Source organism: Pristiophorus japonicus, chromosome 9 (genome assembly GCF_044704955.1).
Source record: "Pristiophorus japonicus isolate sPriJap1 chromosome 9, sPriJap1.hap1, whole genome shotgun sequence".
Lineage (NCBI taxonomy): Eukaryota > Metazoa > Chordata > Chondrichthyes > Pristiophoridae > Pristiophorus > Pristiophorus japonicus.
The window spans coordinates 222,992,713-223,010,833 of NC_091985.1; the positions used below are offsets into that span (position 1 = coordinate 222,992,713).

At 44.9% G+C, this 18,121-nt stretch overlaps 1 protein-coding gene across 1 annotated transcript in view; it reads right to left on the minus strand.

Annotated features, from left to right (window-relative positions):
- Positions 1-18,121, minus strand: part of LOC139274160 (zinc finger protein 420-like) — a gene marked incomplete at its 5' end in the record, with an annotated part of 62,189 nt that overhangs the window by 42,975 nt on the left and 1,093 nt on the right. Inside the window, one exon of the mRNA XM_070891199.1 lies at positions 10,191-10,464. Within this exon, the coding sequence (XP_070747300.1) occupies positions 10,191-10,464 (274 nt within the window). The remainder of the gene's footprint in view (positions 1-10,190; positions 10,465-18,121) is intronic.

The window sequence follows — 18,121 nt, forward strand, 5'->3', positions numbered from 1 at the left end:
CAGTTTCTGGAATATGTATGTGTATTTTATTCGATACCTGTCAGTTTCTGATATGAGTGTGAGGTTTAATCTGTACCTGGCAGTTTCTGTATGTGAGTGTGCATGATATTCTGTACCTGTCAGTTTCTGATATATGAATGTGGGTTTAACCTGTACCTGTCAGTTTTTGGTAAATGAGTGTGTGTTTAATCTGTACCTGTCAGTTTCTGGTATATGAGTGTGGGTCTAACCTGTACCTGTCAGTTTCTGGTATACGAGTGTGGGTTTAATCTGTACCTGTCATTTCTGTATATGAGTGTGGGTTTTATTCTGTATCCGTCAGTTTCTGGTAAAAAAAAATGTGGGATTAATCTGTACCTGTTAGTTTCTGGTATTGGAGTGTTGGTTTTATCCCATAGCTGTCAGTTTCTGGTATATGAGTGTGGGTTTAATATGTAACCATCAGTTTCTGCTAAAAAGTGTGTGGTTTAATCTGTACCTGACAGTTTCTGGTCTATGAGTGTGGGTTTTAATCTATACCTATCAGCTTCTGGTGTGCAAGTGTGGGTTTTATTCTGTATATTTCAGTATCTCATATATGAATCTGATCTGTTTCAATGGTGAAACAGCATTGGATCCTACCGCTCCAGTGGCCGTAAGATTCACAATGTAACTCAGCCACTTCGGATCACTGTTGGAGTGACAGCTTCTGCTGCCTGTGATAATAGGATTGAGGCCAGTTCTGTGTCTCTGCGCTCTGTGAATGATAATGCACTCACTGTGAGAAGGAGCTGCTTGCACTTTTCCTTGTATTCCAGGTGAAGGAAATATCAGATTTATACTGGCTCAATGAAGTATTTTGCTTTGTGAATAATAATACCAGAAAAATATTAGTTATGATATGGACGACTGAGGCAGAGAATATAAAATAAAGTTGTAATGAATGGAAATGTTTATAATAAAGTAAAGTATCTGGAGAGAGGAAACCATGATACAAACAGTGTCCTTGTCACAGTTAACTCAGAGACTAGGGTCCTGAACTTAAAGAAAGGTAACTTCGATGGTATGAGACGTGAATTGGCTAGGATAGACTGGCAAATGATACTTAAAGGGTTGACGGTGGATAGGCAATGGCAGACACTTAAAGATCACATGGATGACCTTCAACAGTTGTACATCCCTGTCTAGCATAAATATAAAATGGGGAAGGTGGCTCAACCGTGGCTAACAAGGGAAATTAGGGATAGTTTTAAAACCAAGGAAGAGGCATATAAATTGGCCAGAAAAAGCAGCAAACCTGAGGACTGGGAAAAATTTAGAATTCAGCAGAGAAGGACAAAATTAGGAGGGGGAAAATAGAGTATGAGAGTAAGCTTGCTGGGAACATAAAAAGTGACTGAAAAAGCTTCTATAGATATGTGAAGAGAAAAAGATTAATGAAGACAAATGTAAGTCCCTTGCAGTCAGAATCAGGTGAATTTATAATGGGGAACAAAGAAATGGCAGAACAATTGACCAAATACTTTGGTTCTGTCTTCACTGAGGAAGACACAAATAACCTTTCGGAAATACTGGGGGACCGAGGGTCTAGCAAGAAAGAGGAACTGAAGTAAATCCTGTACCATGTGGGAACTCAGGGACACTTCCGGTGTCCCTGGCGACTACGTGTGCAGGAAGTGTATCCGCCTCGAGCTCCTGACGGTCCGCGTTGCGGAATTGGAGCTGAGGGTGGATTCACTCTGGAGCATCCACGATGCTGAGAATGACGTGAGTATCACGTGTAGTGAGTTGGTCTTACCGCAGGAGAAGGGTCCACAGCCAGATAGGGAATGGAAGACCAGCAGGAAGAGTAGTGCAAGGAAGGTGGTGCAGGGGTCCCCTGTGGTCATCCCCCTGCAAAACAGATACACCGCTTTGAGTACTGTTGGGGGGGATGACTCATCAGGGGAGGGCAGCAGCAGCCAAGTTCATGGCACCGTGGCTGGCTCTGCTGCACAGGAAGGCAGGAAAAAGAGTGGGAGCGCGATAGTGATAGGGGATTCAATGGTGAGGGGAATAGATAGACGTTTCTGCGGCCACAACCGAGACTCCAGGATGGTATGTTGCCTCCCTGGTGCAAGGGTCAAGGATGTCTTGGAGCGGGTGCAGGACATTCTGAAATGGGAGGGAGAACAGCCAGTTGTCGTGGTGCACATTGGTACCAACGACATAGGTAAAAAAAGGGATGAGGTCCTACGAAACGAATTTAAGGAGCTAGGAGCTAAATTAAAAAGTAGGACCTCAAAAGTAGTAATCTCGGGATTGCTACCAGTGCCACGTGCTAGTCAGAGTAGGAATCGCAGGATAGCGCAGATGAATACGTGGCTTGAGCAGTGGTGCAGCAGGGAGGGATTCAAATTCCTGGGGCATTGGATCCGGTTCTGGGGGAGGTGGGACCAGTACAAACCGGACGGTCTGCGCCTGGGCAGGACCGGAACCAATGTCCTAGGGGGAGTGTTTGCTAGTGCTGTTGGGGAGGAGTTAAACTAAGATGGCAGGGGGATGGGAACCAATGCAGGGAGACAAAAAGGAGGCAAAAGCAAAAGACAGAAAGGAGATGAGGAAAAGTGGAGGGCAGAAAAGCCTAAGGCAAAGAACAAAAAGGGCCACTGTACAGCAAAATTCTAAAAGGACAAAGGGTGTTAAAAAAACAAGCCTGAAGGCTTTCTGTCTTAATGCAAGGAGTATCCGCAATAAGGTGGATGAATTAACTGTGCAAGTCGACGTTAACAAATATGATGTGATTGGGATTACGGAGACGTGGCTCCAGGATGATCAGGGCTGGGAACTCAACATCCAGGGTATTCAACATTCAGGAAGGATAGAATAAAAGGAACAGGAGGTGGGGTAGCATTGCTGGTTAAAGAGGAGATTAATGCAATAGTTAGGAAAGACATTAGCTTGGATGATGTGGAATCTATATGGGTAGAGCTGCAGAACACCAAAGGGCAAAAAACGTTAGTGGGAGTTGTGTACAGACCTCCAAACAGTAGTAGTGATGTTGGGGAGGGCATCAAACAGGAAATTAGGGGTGCATGCAATAAAGGTGTAGCAGTTATAATGGGTGACTTTAATATGCACATAGATTGGGCTAGCCAAACTGGAAGCAATACGGTGGAGGAGGCTTTCCTGGAGTGCATAAGGGATGGTTTTCTAGACCAATATGTCGAGGAACCAACTAGGGGGGAGGCCATCTTAGACTGGGTGTTGTGTAATGAGAGAGGATTCATTAGCAATCTCATTGTGCGAGGCCCCTTGGGGAAGAGTGACCATAATATGGTGGAATTCTGCATTAGGATGGAGAATGAAACAGTTAATTCAGAGACCATGGTCCAGAACTTAAAGAAGGGTAACTTTGAAGCTATGAGGCGTGAATTGGCTAGGATAGATTGGCGAATGATACTTAAGGGGTTGACTGTGGATGGGCAATGGCAGACATTTAGAGACCGCATGGATGAATTACAACAATTGTGCATTCCTGTCTGGCGTAAAAATAAAAAAGGGAAGGTGGCTCAACCGTGGCTATCAAGGGAAATCAGGGATAGTATTAAAGCCAAGGAAGTGGCATACAAATTGGCCAGAAATAGCAGCGAACCCGGGGACTGGGAGAAATTTAGAACTCAGCAGAGGAGGACAAAGGGTTTGATTAGGACAGGGAAAATGGAGTACGAGAAGAAGCTTGCAGCGAACATTAAGGCGGATTGCAAAAGTTTCTATAGGTATGTAAAGAGAAAAAGGTTAGTAAAGACAAATGTAGGTCCCCTGCAGTCAGAATCAGGGGAAGTCATAACGGGGAACAAAGAAATGGCAGACCAATCGAACAAGTACTTTGGTTCAGTATTCACTAAGGAGGACACAAACAACCTTCCGGATATAAAAGGGGTCAGAGGGTCTAGTAAGGAGGAGGAACTGAGGGAAATCTTTATTAGTCGGGAAATTGTGTTGGGGAAATTGATGGGATTGAAGGTCGATAAATCCCCAGGGCCTGATGGACTGCATCCCAGAGTACTTAAGGAGGTGGCCTTGGAAATAGCGGATGCATTGAGTCATTTCCCAACATTCCATTGACTCTGGATCAGTTCCTATCGAGTGGAGGGTAGCCAATGTAACCCCACTTTTTAAAAAAGGAGGGAGAGAGAAAACAGGGAATTATAGACCGGTCAGCCTGACCTCAGTAGTGGGTAAAATGATGGAATCAATTATTAAGGATGTCATAGCAGCGCATTTGGAAAATGGTGACATGATAGGTCCAAGTCAGCATGGATTTGTGAAAGGGAAATCATGCTTGACAAATCTTCTGGAATTTTTTGAGGATGTTTCCAGTAAAGTAGACAAAGGAGAACCAGTTGATGTTGTATATTTGGACTTTCAGAAGGCTTTCGACAAGGTCCCACACAAGAGATTAATGTGCAAAGTTAAAGCACATGGGATTGGGGGTAGTGTGCTGACGTGGATTGAGAACTGGTTGTCAGACAGGAAGCAAAGAGTAGGAGTAAATGGGTACTTTTCAGAATGGCAGGCAGTGACTAGTGGGGTACCGCAAGGTTCTGTGCTGGGGCCCCAACTGTTTACATTGTACATTAATGATTTAGACGAGGGGATTAAATGTAGTATCTCCAAATTTGCGGATGACACTAAGTTGGGTGGCAGTGTGAGCTGCGAGGAGGATGCTATGAGGCTGCAGAGTGACTTGGATAGGTTAGGTGAGTGGGCAAATGCATGGCAGATGAAGTATAATGTGGATAAATGTGAGGTTATCCACTTTGGTGGTAAAAACAGAGAGACAGACTATTATCTGAATGGTGACAGATTAGGAAAAGGGAAGGTGCAACGAGACCTGGGTGTCATGGTACATCATTCATTGAAGGTTGGCATGCAGGTACAGCAGGCGGTTAAGAAAGCAAATGGCATGTTGGCCTTCATAGCGAGGGGATTTGAGTACAGAGGCAGGGAGGTGTTGCTACAGTTGTACAGGGCCTTGGTGAGGCCACACCTGGAGTATTGTGTACAGTTTTGGTCTCCTAACTTGAGGAAGGACATTCTTGCTATTGAGGGAGTGCAGCGAAGATTCACCAGACTGATTCCCGGGATGGTGGGACTGACCTATCAAGAAAGACTGGATCAACTGGGCTTGTATTCACTGGAGTTCAGAAGAATGAGAGGGGACCTCATAGAAATGTTTAAAATTCTGACGGGTTTAGACAGGTTAGATGCAGAAAGAATGTTCCCAATGTTGGGGAAGTCCAGAACCAGGGGTCACAGTCTGAGGATAAGGGGTAAGCCATTTAGGACCGAGATGAGGAGAAACTTCTTCACCCAGAGAGTGGTGAACCTGTGGAATTCTCTACCACAGAAAGTAGTTGAGGCCAATTCACTAAATATATTCAAAAGGGAGTTAGATGAAGTCCTTACTACTCGAGGGATCAAGGGGTATGGCGAGAAAGCAGGAGGCGGGTACTGAAGTTTCATGTTCAGCCATGAACTCGTTGAATGGCGGTGCAGGCTGGAGGTGCTGAATGGCCTACTCCTGCACCTATTTTCTATGTTTCTATGTTTCTAGTCAGGAAATTGTGTTAGGGAAATTGATGGGATTGAAGGCCGAGAAATCCCCAGGGCCTGATAATCTGCATCCCAGAGTACTGAAGGAAGTGGCCCTAGAAATAGTGGATGCATTGGTGGTCATTTTCCAACATTTTATAGACTCTCAATCAGTTCCTATGGATTGGAGGGTAGCTAATGTAACCCCAATTTTTAAAAAAGGAGGGAGAGAGAAAACACGGAATTATAGACCGGTTAGGCTGACGTCGGTAGTGGGGAAAATGTTGAAATCAATTATTAAAGACGTAATAGCAGCGCATTTCAAAGCAGTGACAGGATCGGTCCAAGACAGCATGGATTTATGAAAGGGAAATCAGGCTTGACAAATCTTCTAGAATTTTTTGAGGATGTAACTAGTAGAGTGGACAAGGGAGAACCAGTGGATATGGTGTATTTGGACTTTCAAAAAGCTTTTGACAAGGTCCCATACAAGAGATTAGTGTGCAAAATTAAAGCACATTGTATTGGGGCTAATATATTGACATGATAGAGAACTGGTTTGCAGACAGGAAGCAAAGAGTAGGAATGAACGGGTCCTTTTCAGAATGGCAGGCAGTGACAAGTGGGGTACCGCAAAGTTCAGTGCTGGGACCCCAGCTATTTACAATATACATTAATGATTTGGACGAAGGAATTGAATGTAATATCTCCACGTTTCCAGATGACACTAAGCTGGGTGGCAGTGTGAGCTTTGAGGCGGAAGCTAAGAGGCTGCAGGGTGACTTGGACAGGTTAGGTGAGTGGGCAAAAGCATAGCAAATGCAGTAGAATGTAGATAAATGTGAAGTTATCCACTTTGGTGGCAAAAACAGGAAGGCAGAATATTATTTGAATGGTGACAGATTAGGAAAAGGGGAGGTGCAACGAGACCTGAGTGTCATGGTGCATCAGTCATTGAAAGTTGGCATGCAGGTACAGCAGACGGTGAAGAAGGCAAATGGCATGTTAGCCTTCATAGCGAGAGGATTTGATTATAGGAGCAGGGAGGTCTTACTGCAGTTGTACAGGGCCTTGGTGAGGCCACACCTTGGGGAGGGCATCAAACAGGAAATTAGGGGTGCATGCAATAAAGGTGCAGCAGTTATTATGGGTGACTTTGATATGCATATAGATTGGGCTAACCAAGCTGGAAGCAATACGATGGAGGAAGATTTCCTGGAGTGCATTAGGGATGGTTTTCTAGACCAATATGTCGAGGAACCAACTCGGGGGGGAGGCCATCTTAGACTGGGTGTTGTGCAATGAGAGAGGATTAATTAGCAATCTCGTTGTGCAGGGCCCCTCGGGGAAGAGTGACCATAATATGGTGGAATTCTACATTCGGATGGAGAATGAAACAGTTAATTCAGAGACTATGGTCCAGAACTTAAAGAAGGGTAACTTTGAAGGTATGAGGCGTGAATTGTATAGGATAGATTGGCGAATGATACTTAAGGGGTTGACAGTGGATGGGCAATGACAGACATTTAGAGACCGCATGGATGAACTACAACAATTGTACATTCCTGTCTGGCGTAAAAATAAAAAAGGGAAGGTGGCTCAACCGTGGCTATCAAGGGAAATCAGGGATAGTATTAAAGCCAAGGAAGTGGCATACAAATTGGCCAGAATAGCAGCGAACCCGGGGACTGGGAGAAATTTAGAACTCAGCAGAGGAGGACAAAGGGTTTGATTAGGGGAGGGAAAATAGAGTACGAGAGGAAGCTTGCAGGGAACATTAAAATGGACTGCAAAAGCTTCTATAGATATGTAAAGAGAAAAAGGTTAGTAAAGACAAACGTAGGTCCCCTGCAGTCAGAATCAGGGGAAGTCATAACGGGGAACAAAGAAATGGCAGACCAATTGAACAAGTACTTTGGTTCGGTATTCACTAAGGAGGACACAAACAAACTTCTGGATATAAAAGGGGTCAGAGGGTCTAGTAAGAAGGAGGAACTGAGGGAAATCCTTATTAGTCGGGAAATTTGGTTGGGGAAATTGATGGGATTAAAGGTCGATAAATCCCCAGGGCCTGATGGTCTGCATCCTAGAGTACTTAAGGAGGTGGCCTTGGAAATAGCAGATGCATTGACAGTCATTTTCCAACTCTCCATGGAGTCTGGATCAGTTCCGATGGAGTGGAGGGTAGCCAATGTAACCCCACTTTTTAAAAAAGGAGGGAGAGAGAAAACAGAGATTTATAGACCGGTCAGCCTGACATCGGTAGTGGGTAAAATGATGGAATCAATTATTAAGGATGTCATAGCAGCGCATTTGGAAAGAGGTGACATGATAGGTCCAAGTCAGCATGGATTTGTGAAAGGGAAATCATGCTTGACAAATCTTCTGGAATTTTTTGAGGATGTTTCCAGTAGAGTGGACAAGGGAGAACCAGTTGATGTGGTGTATTTGGACTTTCAGAAGGCTTTCGACAAGGTCCCACACAAGAGATTAATATACAAAGTTAAAGCACATGGGATTGGGGGTAGTATGCTGACGTGGAATGAGAACTGATTGGCAGACAGGAAGCAAAGAGTAGGAGTAAATGGGTACTTTTCAGAATGGCAGGCAGTGACTAGTGGGACACCGCAAGATTCTGTTCTGGGGCCCCAGCTGTTTACATTGTACATTAATAATTTAGACGAGGGGATTAAATGTAGCATCTCCAAATTTGCGGATGACACTAAGTTGGGTGGCAGTGTGAGCTGCGAGGAGGATGCTATGAGGCTGCAGAGTGACTTGGATAGGTTAGGTGAGTGGGCAAATGCATGGCAGATGAAGTATAATGTGGATAAATGTTTGTTTTTACCACCAAAGTGGATAACCTAAGAGACAGACTATTATCTGAATGGTGACAGATTAAGAAAAGGGAAGGTGCAATGAGACCTGGGAGTCATGGTACATCAGTCATTGAAGGTTGGCATGCAGGTACAGCAGGTAGTTAAGAAAGCAAATGGCATGTTGGCCTTCATAGTGAGGGGATTTGAGTACGGGGCAGGGAGGTGTTACTACAGTTGTACAGGGCCTTGGTGAGGCCACACCTGGTGTATTGTGTACAGTTTTGGTCTCCTAACTTGAGGAAGGACATTCTTGCTATTGAGGGAGTGCAGCGAAGGTTCACCAAACTGATTCCCGGGATGGCAGAACTGACATATGAAGAAAGACTGGACCGACTAGGTATTCACTGGAATTTAAAGAATGAGAGGGGATCTCATAGAAACATATAAAATTCTGACAGGATTGGACAGGTTAGATGCAGGAAGAATATTTCTGATGCTGGGGAAGTCCAGAACCAGGGGTCACAGTCTCAGGATTAGGGATAAGCCATTTAGGACTGAGAAGAGAACTTCTTCGCTCAGAGAATTGTGAACCTGTGGAATTCTCTACCACAGAAAGTTGTTGAGGCCAGTTCGTTCGATATATTCAAAAGGGAGTTAGATGTGGCCCTTACGGCTAAAGGGATCAAGGGGTATGGAGAGAAAGCAGGAATGGGGTACTGAAGTTGCATGATCAGACTTGATCATATTGAATGGCGGTGCAGGCTCGAAGGACCGTATGGCCTACTCCTGCACCTACTTTCTATGTTTCTATGTTTCTGACCTCACTGCAGTACAGCGGCACTCAGATTTTCCACACCAGTTGTGTAGGGTAGTTTTATAGAAAGTTATCAGCATCCAGTCACAATACAAATCCGGCACTGGTTCATGAATGGGATCACCCGATTGATACAGTCGAGATTTATAACTTCCTCTCCCACAGGGCAACCTGTAAAATTCTGAATCGCTTTCTGGATTATATCCACAGGTACCTGGGCTGTACCACAATTGTTCTCAGTCTATGAGAACCAATTTAAGGGCCTGTTCTCGATCACCTTCAACACTGTTCTGGAGAGCTCAATGCACCGAAACAAAATTACCAAATTTGAAATGTCCACTTTCACACTTCTGTCTTGGTGCCTTCAATAGATGCACTTTGTGACACTCCTCACATCCTCACTGTCAAGCTGTGTTTCCACTGTTCAATGTCCAAGAGCAGACACGGTGAGATTGGGAATCAGGAACATTTACTACTGATTTGTGAAAGAAAGCAGCAATGACTTGAAAGAGTGCGGTGATTAACTTTCTCTGTTGCCTTACACTGTACACACACAACCCGGGATATCTCCGCTTCCTTCCCCCACTCATTCCATGTTCCCAAACTACTTCCTGCTCCACTCTGCCTCTTACAAACAGCCCCCGATACCCCGACACAAAGCCCATTTACGGACATAGTCTCAATGTGATGAGCTGCTGGAAGGAGGCTGCTGTTTGCTCTCTTACTCGGGCCCAGGATATCTCCGCTCCCTGATGTGTTCAACGATCATCAGCCAAGCACAGAGGAAACGGCAGCCGCTGGCAGAGCTGGGGGAGGGGAGGTCACAAGGGCCCTTCCCGTCGGGTTAAACACTGGGCGGGGAGAGGGTGCCGGGAAGGAGCAGGCAAGTATTTCAATGCTGGAGCGTGAAGTCTGGAGGCAGATCTGGAAGCTCAGAGGCTGCTGTCTCTGCTCAACCTGTCACCCTGATTCTGGTTCCTCCTTGCCTCTCTCACACTCGCCTTCCTCAACCAGGTCTGGGCTGGCTTCATAAACACATCTGGATGGCGAGAGTTTATCATTCAATTTATGTTCCTGTGAAGAATTATGATGTCTGGCCGAGGTAAAGGAGGCAAAGGACTGGGTAAAAGCGGAGCCAAACACCACCGTAAAGTGCTCAGTGATAACATCCAGGGCATCACCAAACCTGCCATCTGCCACCTGGCTCGCCGTGGCGGTGTCAAGTGGATCTCGGGCCTGATCTACGAGGAGACCCGCGGGGTGCTGAAGGTTTTCCTGGAGAATGTGATTAGGGATGTGGTCACCTACACTGAGCACACCAAACGCAAAATGGTCACAGCCATGGATATGGTGTACGCTCTGAAGCGGCAGGGCCGCACTCTCTATGGATTCGGCGGCTCAACAACGTGACCCTGGGGCAGTTTGACTATTTTTCTGATCATTTACTCACCAGATTGACGCACATAGAATCATGGAAATTTACAGCACGGAAGGAGGCCATGTCCATGCCAGCCAACAGGAGGCTATCCGACCTAATCCCACTTCCCAGCTCTAGGTCCGCAGGTTACAGCGCCTCAAGTGCTGTTTAAAAACGTGGTGAGGGTTTCTGCCTCAGCCACCCTTTCAGGCAGTGAACTCCAGACCCCCAACACCGTCTGGGTGGAGAAATCTCCCCTCAAATCACCTCTAAACCTTCTACCAATTACTTTAAATTTATGCACCTAGTTGTTGACCCCTCTGCTCGGAAATAGGCCCTTTCTATTCACTATATCTAGGGCCCTCATAATTTTATACACCTCAGTCTCCTCTGTTTCAAGGAAAACAAACCCAGTCTATCCAATCTGTCCTCATAGCTAAGATTCTCCACTCCTGGCAACATCCTCGTAAATCTCCTCTGTACTCTCTCCAGTGCAATCACATCCTTCCTGTAATGCGGTGACCAGAACTGCACGCAGTATTCTAACTGTGGCCTAACTAGTATTTTATACAGTTCAAGCATAATCATCCCTGCTCTTGTATTCTATGCCTCAGCTAATAAAAACAAGCATTCCGTATGCCTTCTTATCCACCTGGCCTGCCAGCTTCAGGGATTTGTGGACATGCACTTGCTTTGTTCTTCTACACTTTTCAGTGACCTACCATTTAATGTGTATTCCCTTTCCTTGTTAGCCCTCCCCAAATGTATTACCTCACACTTCTCTGGATGGAATTCCATTTGCCACTGTTGTGCTCACCTGTGCTCAATAAGATCACCTCACATTCTTCTAAACTCCAATGAATATAGGCCTAAACTGCTCAACCTTTCTTCATAACCCCCTCATCTCACGAATCAACCTCGTGAACCTTCTCTGAACTGCCTCCAATGCAAAGAGACCAAAACTGTATAAAGTACTCCAGGTGTGGTGTCACCAACACCCTGTACAGTTGTAGCAGGTCTTCCCTACTTTTATATTCCATCCCCCTTGCAAAAGAGGCCAACATTCCATTTGCCTTCTTAATTACTTGCTGTACCTGCATGCTAACTTTTTGTGTTTCATGTACAAGGACGCGCAGATCCCTCTGTACTGCAGCATTTTCTAATCTTTCCCCATTTATATTTTTCATTTGCTTTTATATTTTTCATACCAAAGTGGATAACCTCACATTTTCCCACATTATACTCCATCTCCCAAATTTTTGCTCACTCACTTAGCTTATCCATATCCCTTTGTAGATTCTTTGCGTCCTCCTCACAAATTGCTTTTCCACCTATCTTTGTATAATCAGCAAATTAAACTACATTACTCTCGGTCCCTTCATCCAAGTCATTAATATAGATTGTAAATAGTTGAGGTCCCAGCACTGATCCCTGTGGCACCCCACTAGTTAGTTTGCCAACCTGAAAATGACCTATTTATCCCAATTCTGTTTTCTGTTAGTTAGCCAATCCTCTATCCATGCCAATATATTACTCCCAATTCCGTGAGCTCTTATCTTGTGCAGTAACCTTTTATGTGGCACCTTATCGAATGCCTTCTAGAAATCCAAATACATGACACCTACTGGTTCCCCTTTATCCACCCTGCTCATTACATCCTCAAAGAACACCAATAAATTTGTCAAGCATGATTTCCCTTTCATAAAACCATGCTGACTCTGCTTGACTGTACCATGATCTTCTAAATGTCCTGCTGCTACTTCATCAATAATGGACTCCAGCATTTTCCCAATGACTGATGTTAGGCTAACAGTTTCCTGCTTTCTGTCTCCCTCCTTTCTTAAATAGGGGAATTACATTTGCTGTTTTCCAATCAAAAATCCAGGATCCAGGGATTTTTGGCAGATTACAACCAATGTAGCTACCATCTCTGTAACCACTTCTTTTAATACCATAGGATGCAGGCCATTAGGTCTAGGGGACTTGTCCATCTTGTCCCCTCCCATAGCCCCTTGATTATCAATTATTGGGATGCTTTTAGTGTCTTCTACAGTGAAGACCGATACAAAATATTTGTTCAAATTCTCTGCCACTTCCGTTTTCCATTATTAATTCACCGGTCTCATCCTCTAAGGGACCAACTTAGCTACTCTCTTCCTTTTTATATACCTATAGAATCTCTTACTGTCTCTTTTTATATTTCTTGCTAGTTTACTCTCAATCTATCTCCTTTCCCTTTTTTAGTCGTCTTTTGCTCTTTTCTAAAAAGTTCCCAATCTTCTGGCCTTCCACTAATCTTCGCAACATTGTATGCTTTTGTTTTCAATTTGATGCCATCCATTACTTCTTAGAAACATAGAAAATAGGTGCAGGAGTAGACCATTCAGCCCTTCGAGCCTGCACCACCATTCGATAAGATCATGGCTGATCATTCACCTCAGTACCCTTGTCCTGCTTTCTCTCCATACCCCTTGATCCCTTTAGTCGTAAGGGCCATATCTAACTCCCTCTTGAATATATCCAATGAACTGGCATCAACAACTCTGCAGTAGGGAATTCCACAGGTTAACAACTCTCTGAGTGAAGAAGTTTATCCTCATCTCAGTCTTAAATGGCTTACCCCTTATCCGTAGACTATGTCCCCTGGTCCTGGACTTCCCCAACATCTGGAACATTCTTCCTTCATCCAACCTGTCCAGTCCCATCAGACTGATATATGTTTCTATGAGATCCCCTCTCATCCTTCTAAACTCCAGTGAATACAGGCCCAGTCGATCCAGTATCTTCTCATATGTCAGTCCAGCTATCCCGGGAATCAGTCTGGTGAACCTTCGCTGCACTCCCGCAATAGCAAGAACGTCCTTTCTCAGATTAGGAGACCAAAACTGAATACAATATTCCAGGTGAGGCATCACTAAGGCCCTGTACAACTGCAGTAAGACCTCCCTGCTCCTATACTCAAACCCCCTAGCTATGAAGGCCAACATACCATTTGCCTTCTTCAGCACCTGCTGTACCTGCATGCCAACTTTCAATGACTGATGTACCATGACACCCAGGTCTCGTTGCACCTCCCCTTTTCCTAATCTGCCGCCATTCAGATAATATTCTGCCTTCGTGTTTTTGCCACCAAAATGGATAACCTCACATTTATCCACATTATACTGCATCTGCCACGCGTTTGCCCACTCACCTAACCTGTCCAAGTCACCCTGCAGCCTTTTAGCGTCCTCCTCACAGCTCACACTGCCACCCAGCTTAGTGTCATTTGCAAACTTGGAGATATTACACTCAATTCCCCCATCTAAATCATTAATTTATCCTGTAAATAGCTGGAGTCCCAGTATTGAGCCCTGCGGCACACCACTAGTCACTGCCTGCCATTCTGAAAAGGACCCGTTTATCCCAACTCTCTGCTACCTGTCTGCCAACCAGTCCTCTATCCACGTCAGTATATTACCCCCAATACCATGTGCTTTAATTTTGCACACCAATCTCTTGTGTGGGATTTGTCAAAAGCCTTTTGAAAGTCCAAATACACCACATCCACTGGTTCTCCCTTGTCCACTCTACCAGTTACATCCTCAAAAAATTCTTAGTTCGTCATGGCTGGTTCTTCTTTAGAGTCTTTCTTTCTCACTGGAATATATCTTTGCTGAGAGTTATAAAATATCTCCTTAAATGTCTGTCACTGCTTATCTACCATCTTACCCTTCCTTTGTAATTGCCTTTATTTAAGTTCAGGGCACGAGTACGAGACCCAAGTTTCTCAGCCTCAAACTGAATTTGAAATTATACCATGTTATGATCACTCTTCCCAAGAGGATCCTTTATTACGAGATCATTAATTACACATTACCAGATCTAAAATAGTCTGCTCCCTGGTTGGCTCCACATCATATTGTTCTAAGAACATCCCGAATACACTCTATGAACTCTTCCTTAAGGCTATCTTTGCCAATTTGATTTGTCCAATCAAAAGATTAAAATCACCCATGATTATTGCAGTATTTCTTACAAGCCTCCATGTGTTGTTGATTTATATGCTGTCCTGCAGTGTAGCTACTGTTAGGGGGCCTATACACTACTCCCACCAGTGATTTATTTCCCTTATTATTTCTTATCTTGACACAAACTGATTCTACATCTTGATCTTCTGAGAAGAAAAGGCTGGTGTTTACAACCATCTTCAGCCAGACGTGCCGTGAGGATGATCCACATCGGCCTCCTCCTAAGGAAGCCAGTCTTCAGCCAATTCGATTCACTCCATGTGATGTCAAGAAACAGCTGAATGCATTGGATACAGCAAAGGCTATGGGTTCCGACAACACACCGGCTGTTGTACTGAAGACTTGTGCTCCAGAACTAGCCGCGCCTCTAGCCAGGCTGTTCGAGTACAGTTACAACACTGGCATCGATGCGACAATGTGGAAAACTGCCACAAAAAGCAGGACAAATCCAATCTGGTCAATTACCGCCCCATCAGTCTATTCTCAATCATTAGCAAAGTGATGGAAGTTATCACCAACAGTGGTATCAAGCGGCACTTACTCACCAATAACCTGCTCACCGATACCCAGTTTGGGTTCCGCCAGGACCACTCAGCTCCAGACCGCATCACATCCTTGGTCCAAACATGGTCAAAAGAGCTCAATTCCAGAGGCAAAGTGAGAGTGACTGCCCTCGACATCAGGGCAGCATTTGACCGAGTGCGGCATCAAGGAGCTGTAGTAAAACTGAAGTCAATGGGAATCTGGGGGAAAACTCTACGCTGGCTGGAGTCATACCTAGCACAAAGGAAGATAGTTGTGGTAGTTGGAGGTCAATCATCACAGCCCCAGGACATCGCTGCAGGGGTTCCTCAGGGCAGTGTCCTCGGCTCAACCATCTTCAGTTGCTTCATCAATGACCTTCCTTCCATTATAAGGTCAGAAGTGGGAATGTTCGCTGATGACTGCACAGTGTTCAGTTCCATTCGCAACTCCTCAGATAATGGAGCCGTCCATGCCTGCGTACAGCAAGACCTGGACAACATTCAGGCTTGGGCTGATAAGTGGCAAGTAACATTCACGCCACAAGTGCCAGGCAATGACTATCTCCAACAAGCAAGAGTCTAACCACCACCCCATAACATTCAATGGCATTACCATAACCGAATCCCCTACCATCAACATCCTTGGGGTTACCATTGACCAGAAACTTAACTGGAACAGCCACATAAATACTGTGGCAACAAGAGCAAGTCAGAGGCTGGGTATTGTATGGTGAGTGTCTCACCTCCTGACTCCCCAGAGCCTTTCCACCATCTACAAGGCATAAGTCAGGAGTGTGATGGAATACTCTCCACTTGCTTGGATGAATGCAACTGCGACAACACTCAAGAAGCTCGACACCATCCATGACAAAGCAGCCCGCTTTATTGGCACCCATCCACCACCTTAAATATCCACTCCCTCCCATCATCAACGTACCGTGGCTGTAGTGTTTACCATGTACAAGATACACTGCAGCAACTCACCAAGGCTTCTTCGGCAGTACCTCCCAAACCCACGATCTCTACCAACTAGAAGGACAGGGCAGCAGGTGCATGGGAACACCACCACCTCCACGTTTCCTTCCAAGTCACACACTATCCTGGTTTGGAAGCATATCGCCATTCCTTCATTATCGCTGGGTCAAAATCCTGGAACTCCCTCCCTAACAATACTGTGGGAGTACCATCACCACACGCACTGCAGCAGTTCAAGAAGATGGCTCCCCCCCATCTTCTCAAGGGCAATTATGGATGGACAATAAATTCTGGCCTTACCAGCGACGCCCACATCCCGTGAACGAATGAAAAAAAAGAATCAGAACCATCTGACCTCTCAAGTTGGCGTTAAAGAGTCCATGATGTTATTTCGAAGAAAAGCGAGATCTCCGGTGTCTTGGCTAACATTTATCCCTCAACCAGGGATAGACAAGATAGAGGCAGAGAGGCTGTTTCCACTGGTCGGGGAGACTAGAACTAGGGGGCACAGCCTCAAAATATGGGGGAGCCAATTTAAAACTGAGTTGAGAAGCAATTTCTTCTCCCAGAGGGTTGTGAATCTGTGGAATTCTCTGCCCAAGGAAGCAGTTGAGGCTAGCTCATTGAACGTATTCAAGTCACAGATAGACAGATTTTTAACCAATAAGGGAATTAAGGGTTACGGGGAGCGGGCGGGTAAGTGGAGCTGAGTCCACGGCCAGATCAGTCACGATCTTGTTAAATGGCAGAGCAGGCTCGAGGGGCTAGATGGCCTACTCCTGTTCCTAATTCTTATGTTCTTAACCAACATCACTAAAACAGAAGCCGTGAAAAGGCTCAAAAATGGAACAGTCGGTAAAAGGACATCAATTAGTCTCCTCTTGGAGAAATCAAGGAATCGACTCATTGTATGTAGGAAACAAAGCTGATTTATTTGACAGAGGGTACAGAAAAGATTTACAAGAATGATTCCAGGGATGAGGGACTTCAGTTACAATGGATAGAATGGTGAAGCTGGGGTTGTTCTTCTTAGAACAGAGAAGGTTGAGAGGAGATTTGATAGAGGTGCTCTAAAATCATGAGGGATCTGGAGAGTAGAGAGAAAATATTCGCATTCGCGGAAGGGTTGAGAACCAGAGGACACAAATTCAAGGTGATTGGCAAAAGAACCAAAGGTGACATGAGAAAAAACTTTTCTTTAAGCAGCGAGTGGTTAGGATCTGGAATGCACGGCCTGAAAGGGTGGTGGAGGCAGATTCAATTGTGGCTTTTAAAAAGGGAATTGATAAGTACATGAAATAAAACATTTGCAGGGCCACGGGGAAAGGGCGGGGATTGGGACTATTTACAATCTATATTAACGACTTGGAAGAAGGGACTGAGTGTAATGTAGCCAAGTTTGCCGATGATACAAAGATGAGAGGAAAAGCAATGTGTGAGGAGGACACAAAAAATTTGCAAAAGGAATAGACAGGCTAAGTGAGTGGGCAAAAATTTGGCAGATGGAGTGTAATGTTGGAAAGTGTGAGGTCATGCACTTTGGCAGAAAAAAATCAAAGAGCAAGTTATTATTTAAATGGAGAAAGATTGCAAAGTGCTGCAGTACAGCAGGACCTGTGGGTACTTTGGAGGCAGTTCAGAGAAGTTTCACTAAGTTGATTCCGGAGATGAGGGGATTGACTTATGAGGAAAGGTTGAGTAGGTTGGGTCTCCACTTATTGGAATTCAGACGAATGAGAGGTGATCTTATCAAAACGTATATGAGGGGGCTTGACAAGGTGGATGCAGAGGATGTTTCCACTGATGCGGGAGACTAGAACTAGAGGCCACCGATTTAAAACAGAGATGAGGAGAAATTTCTTCTCTCAGAGGGTTGTAAACCTGTGGACTTCGCTGCCTCAGAGAGATGTGGAAGCTGGGACATTGAATAAATTTAAGACAGAAATAGACAGTTTCTTAAACGATAAAGGGTTATGGAGAGTGGGCAGGGAAGTGGAGCTGAGTCC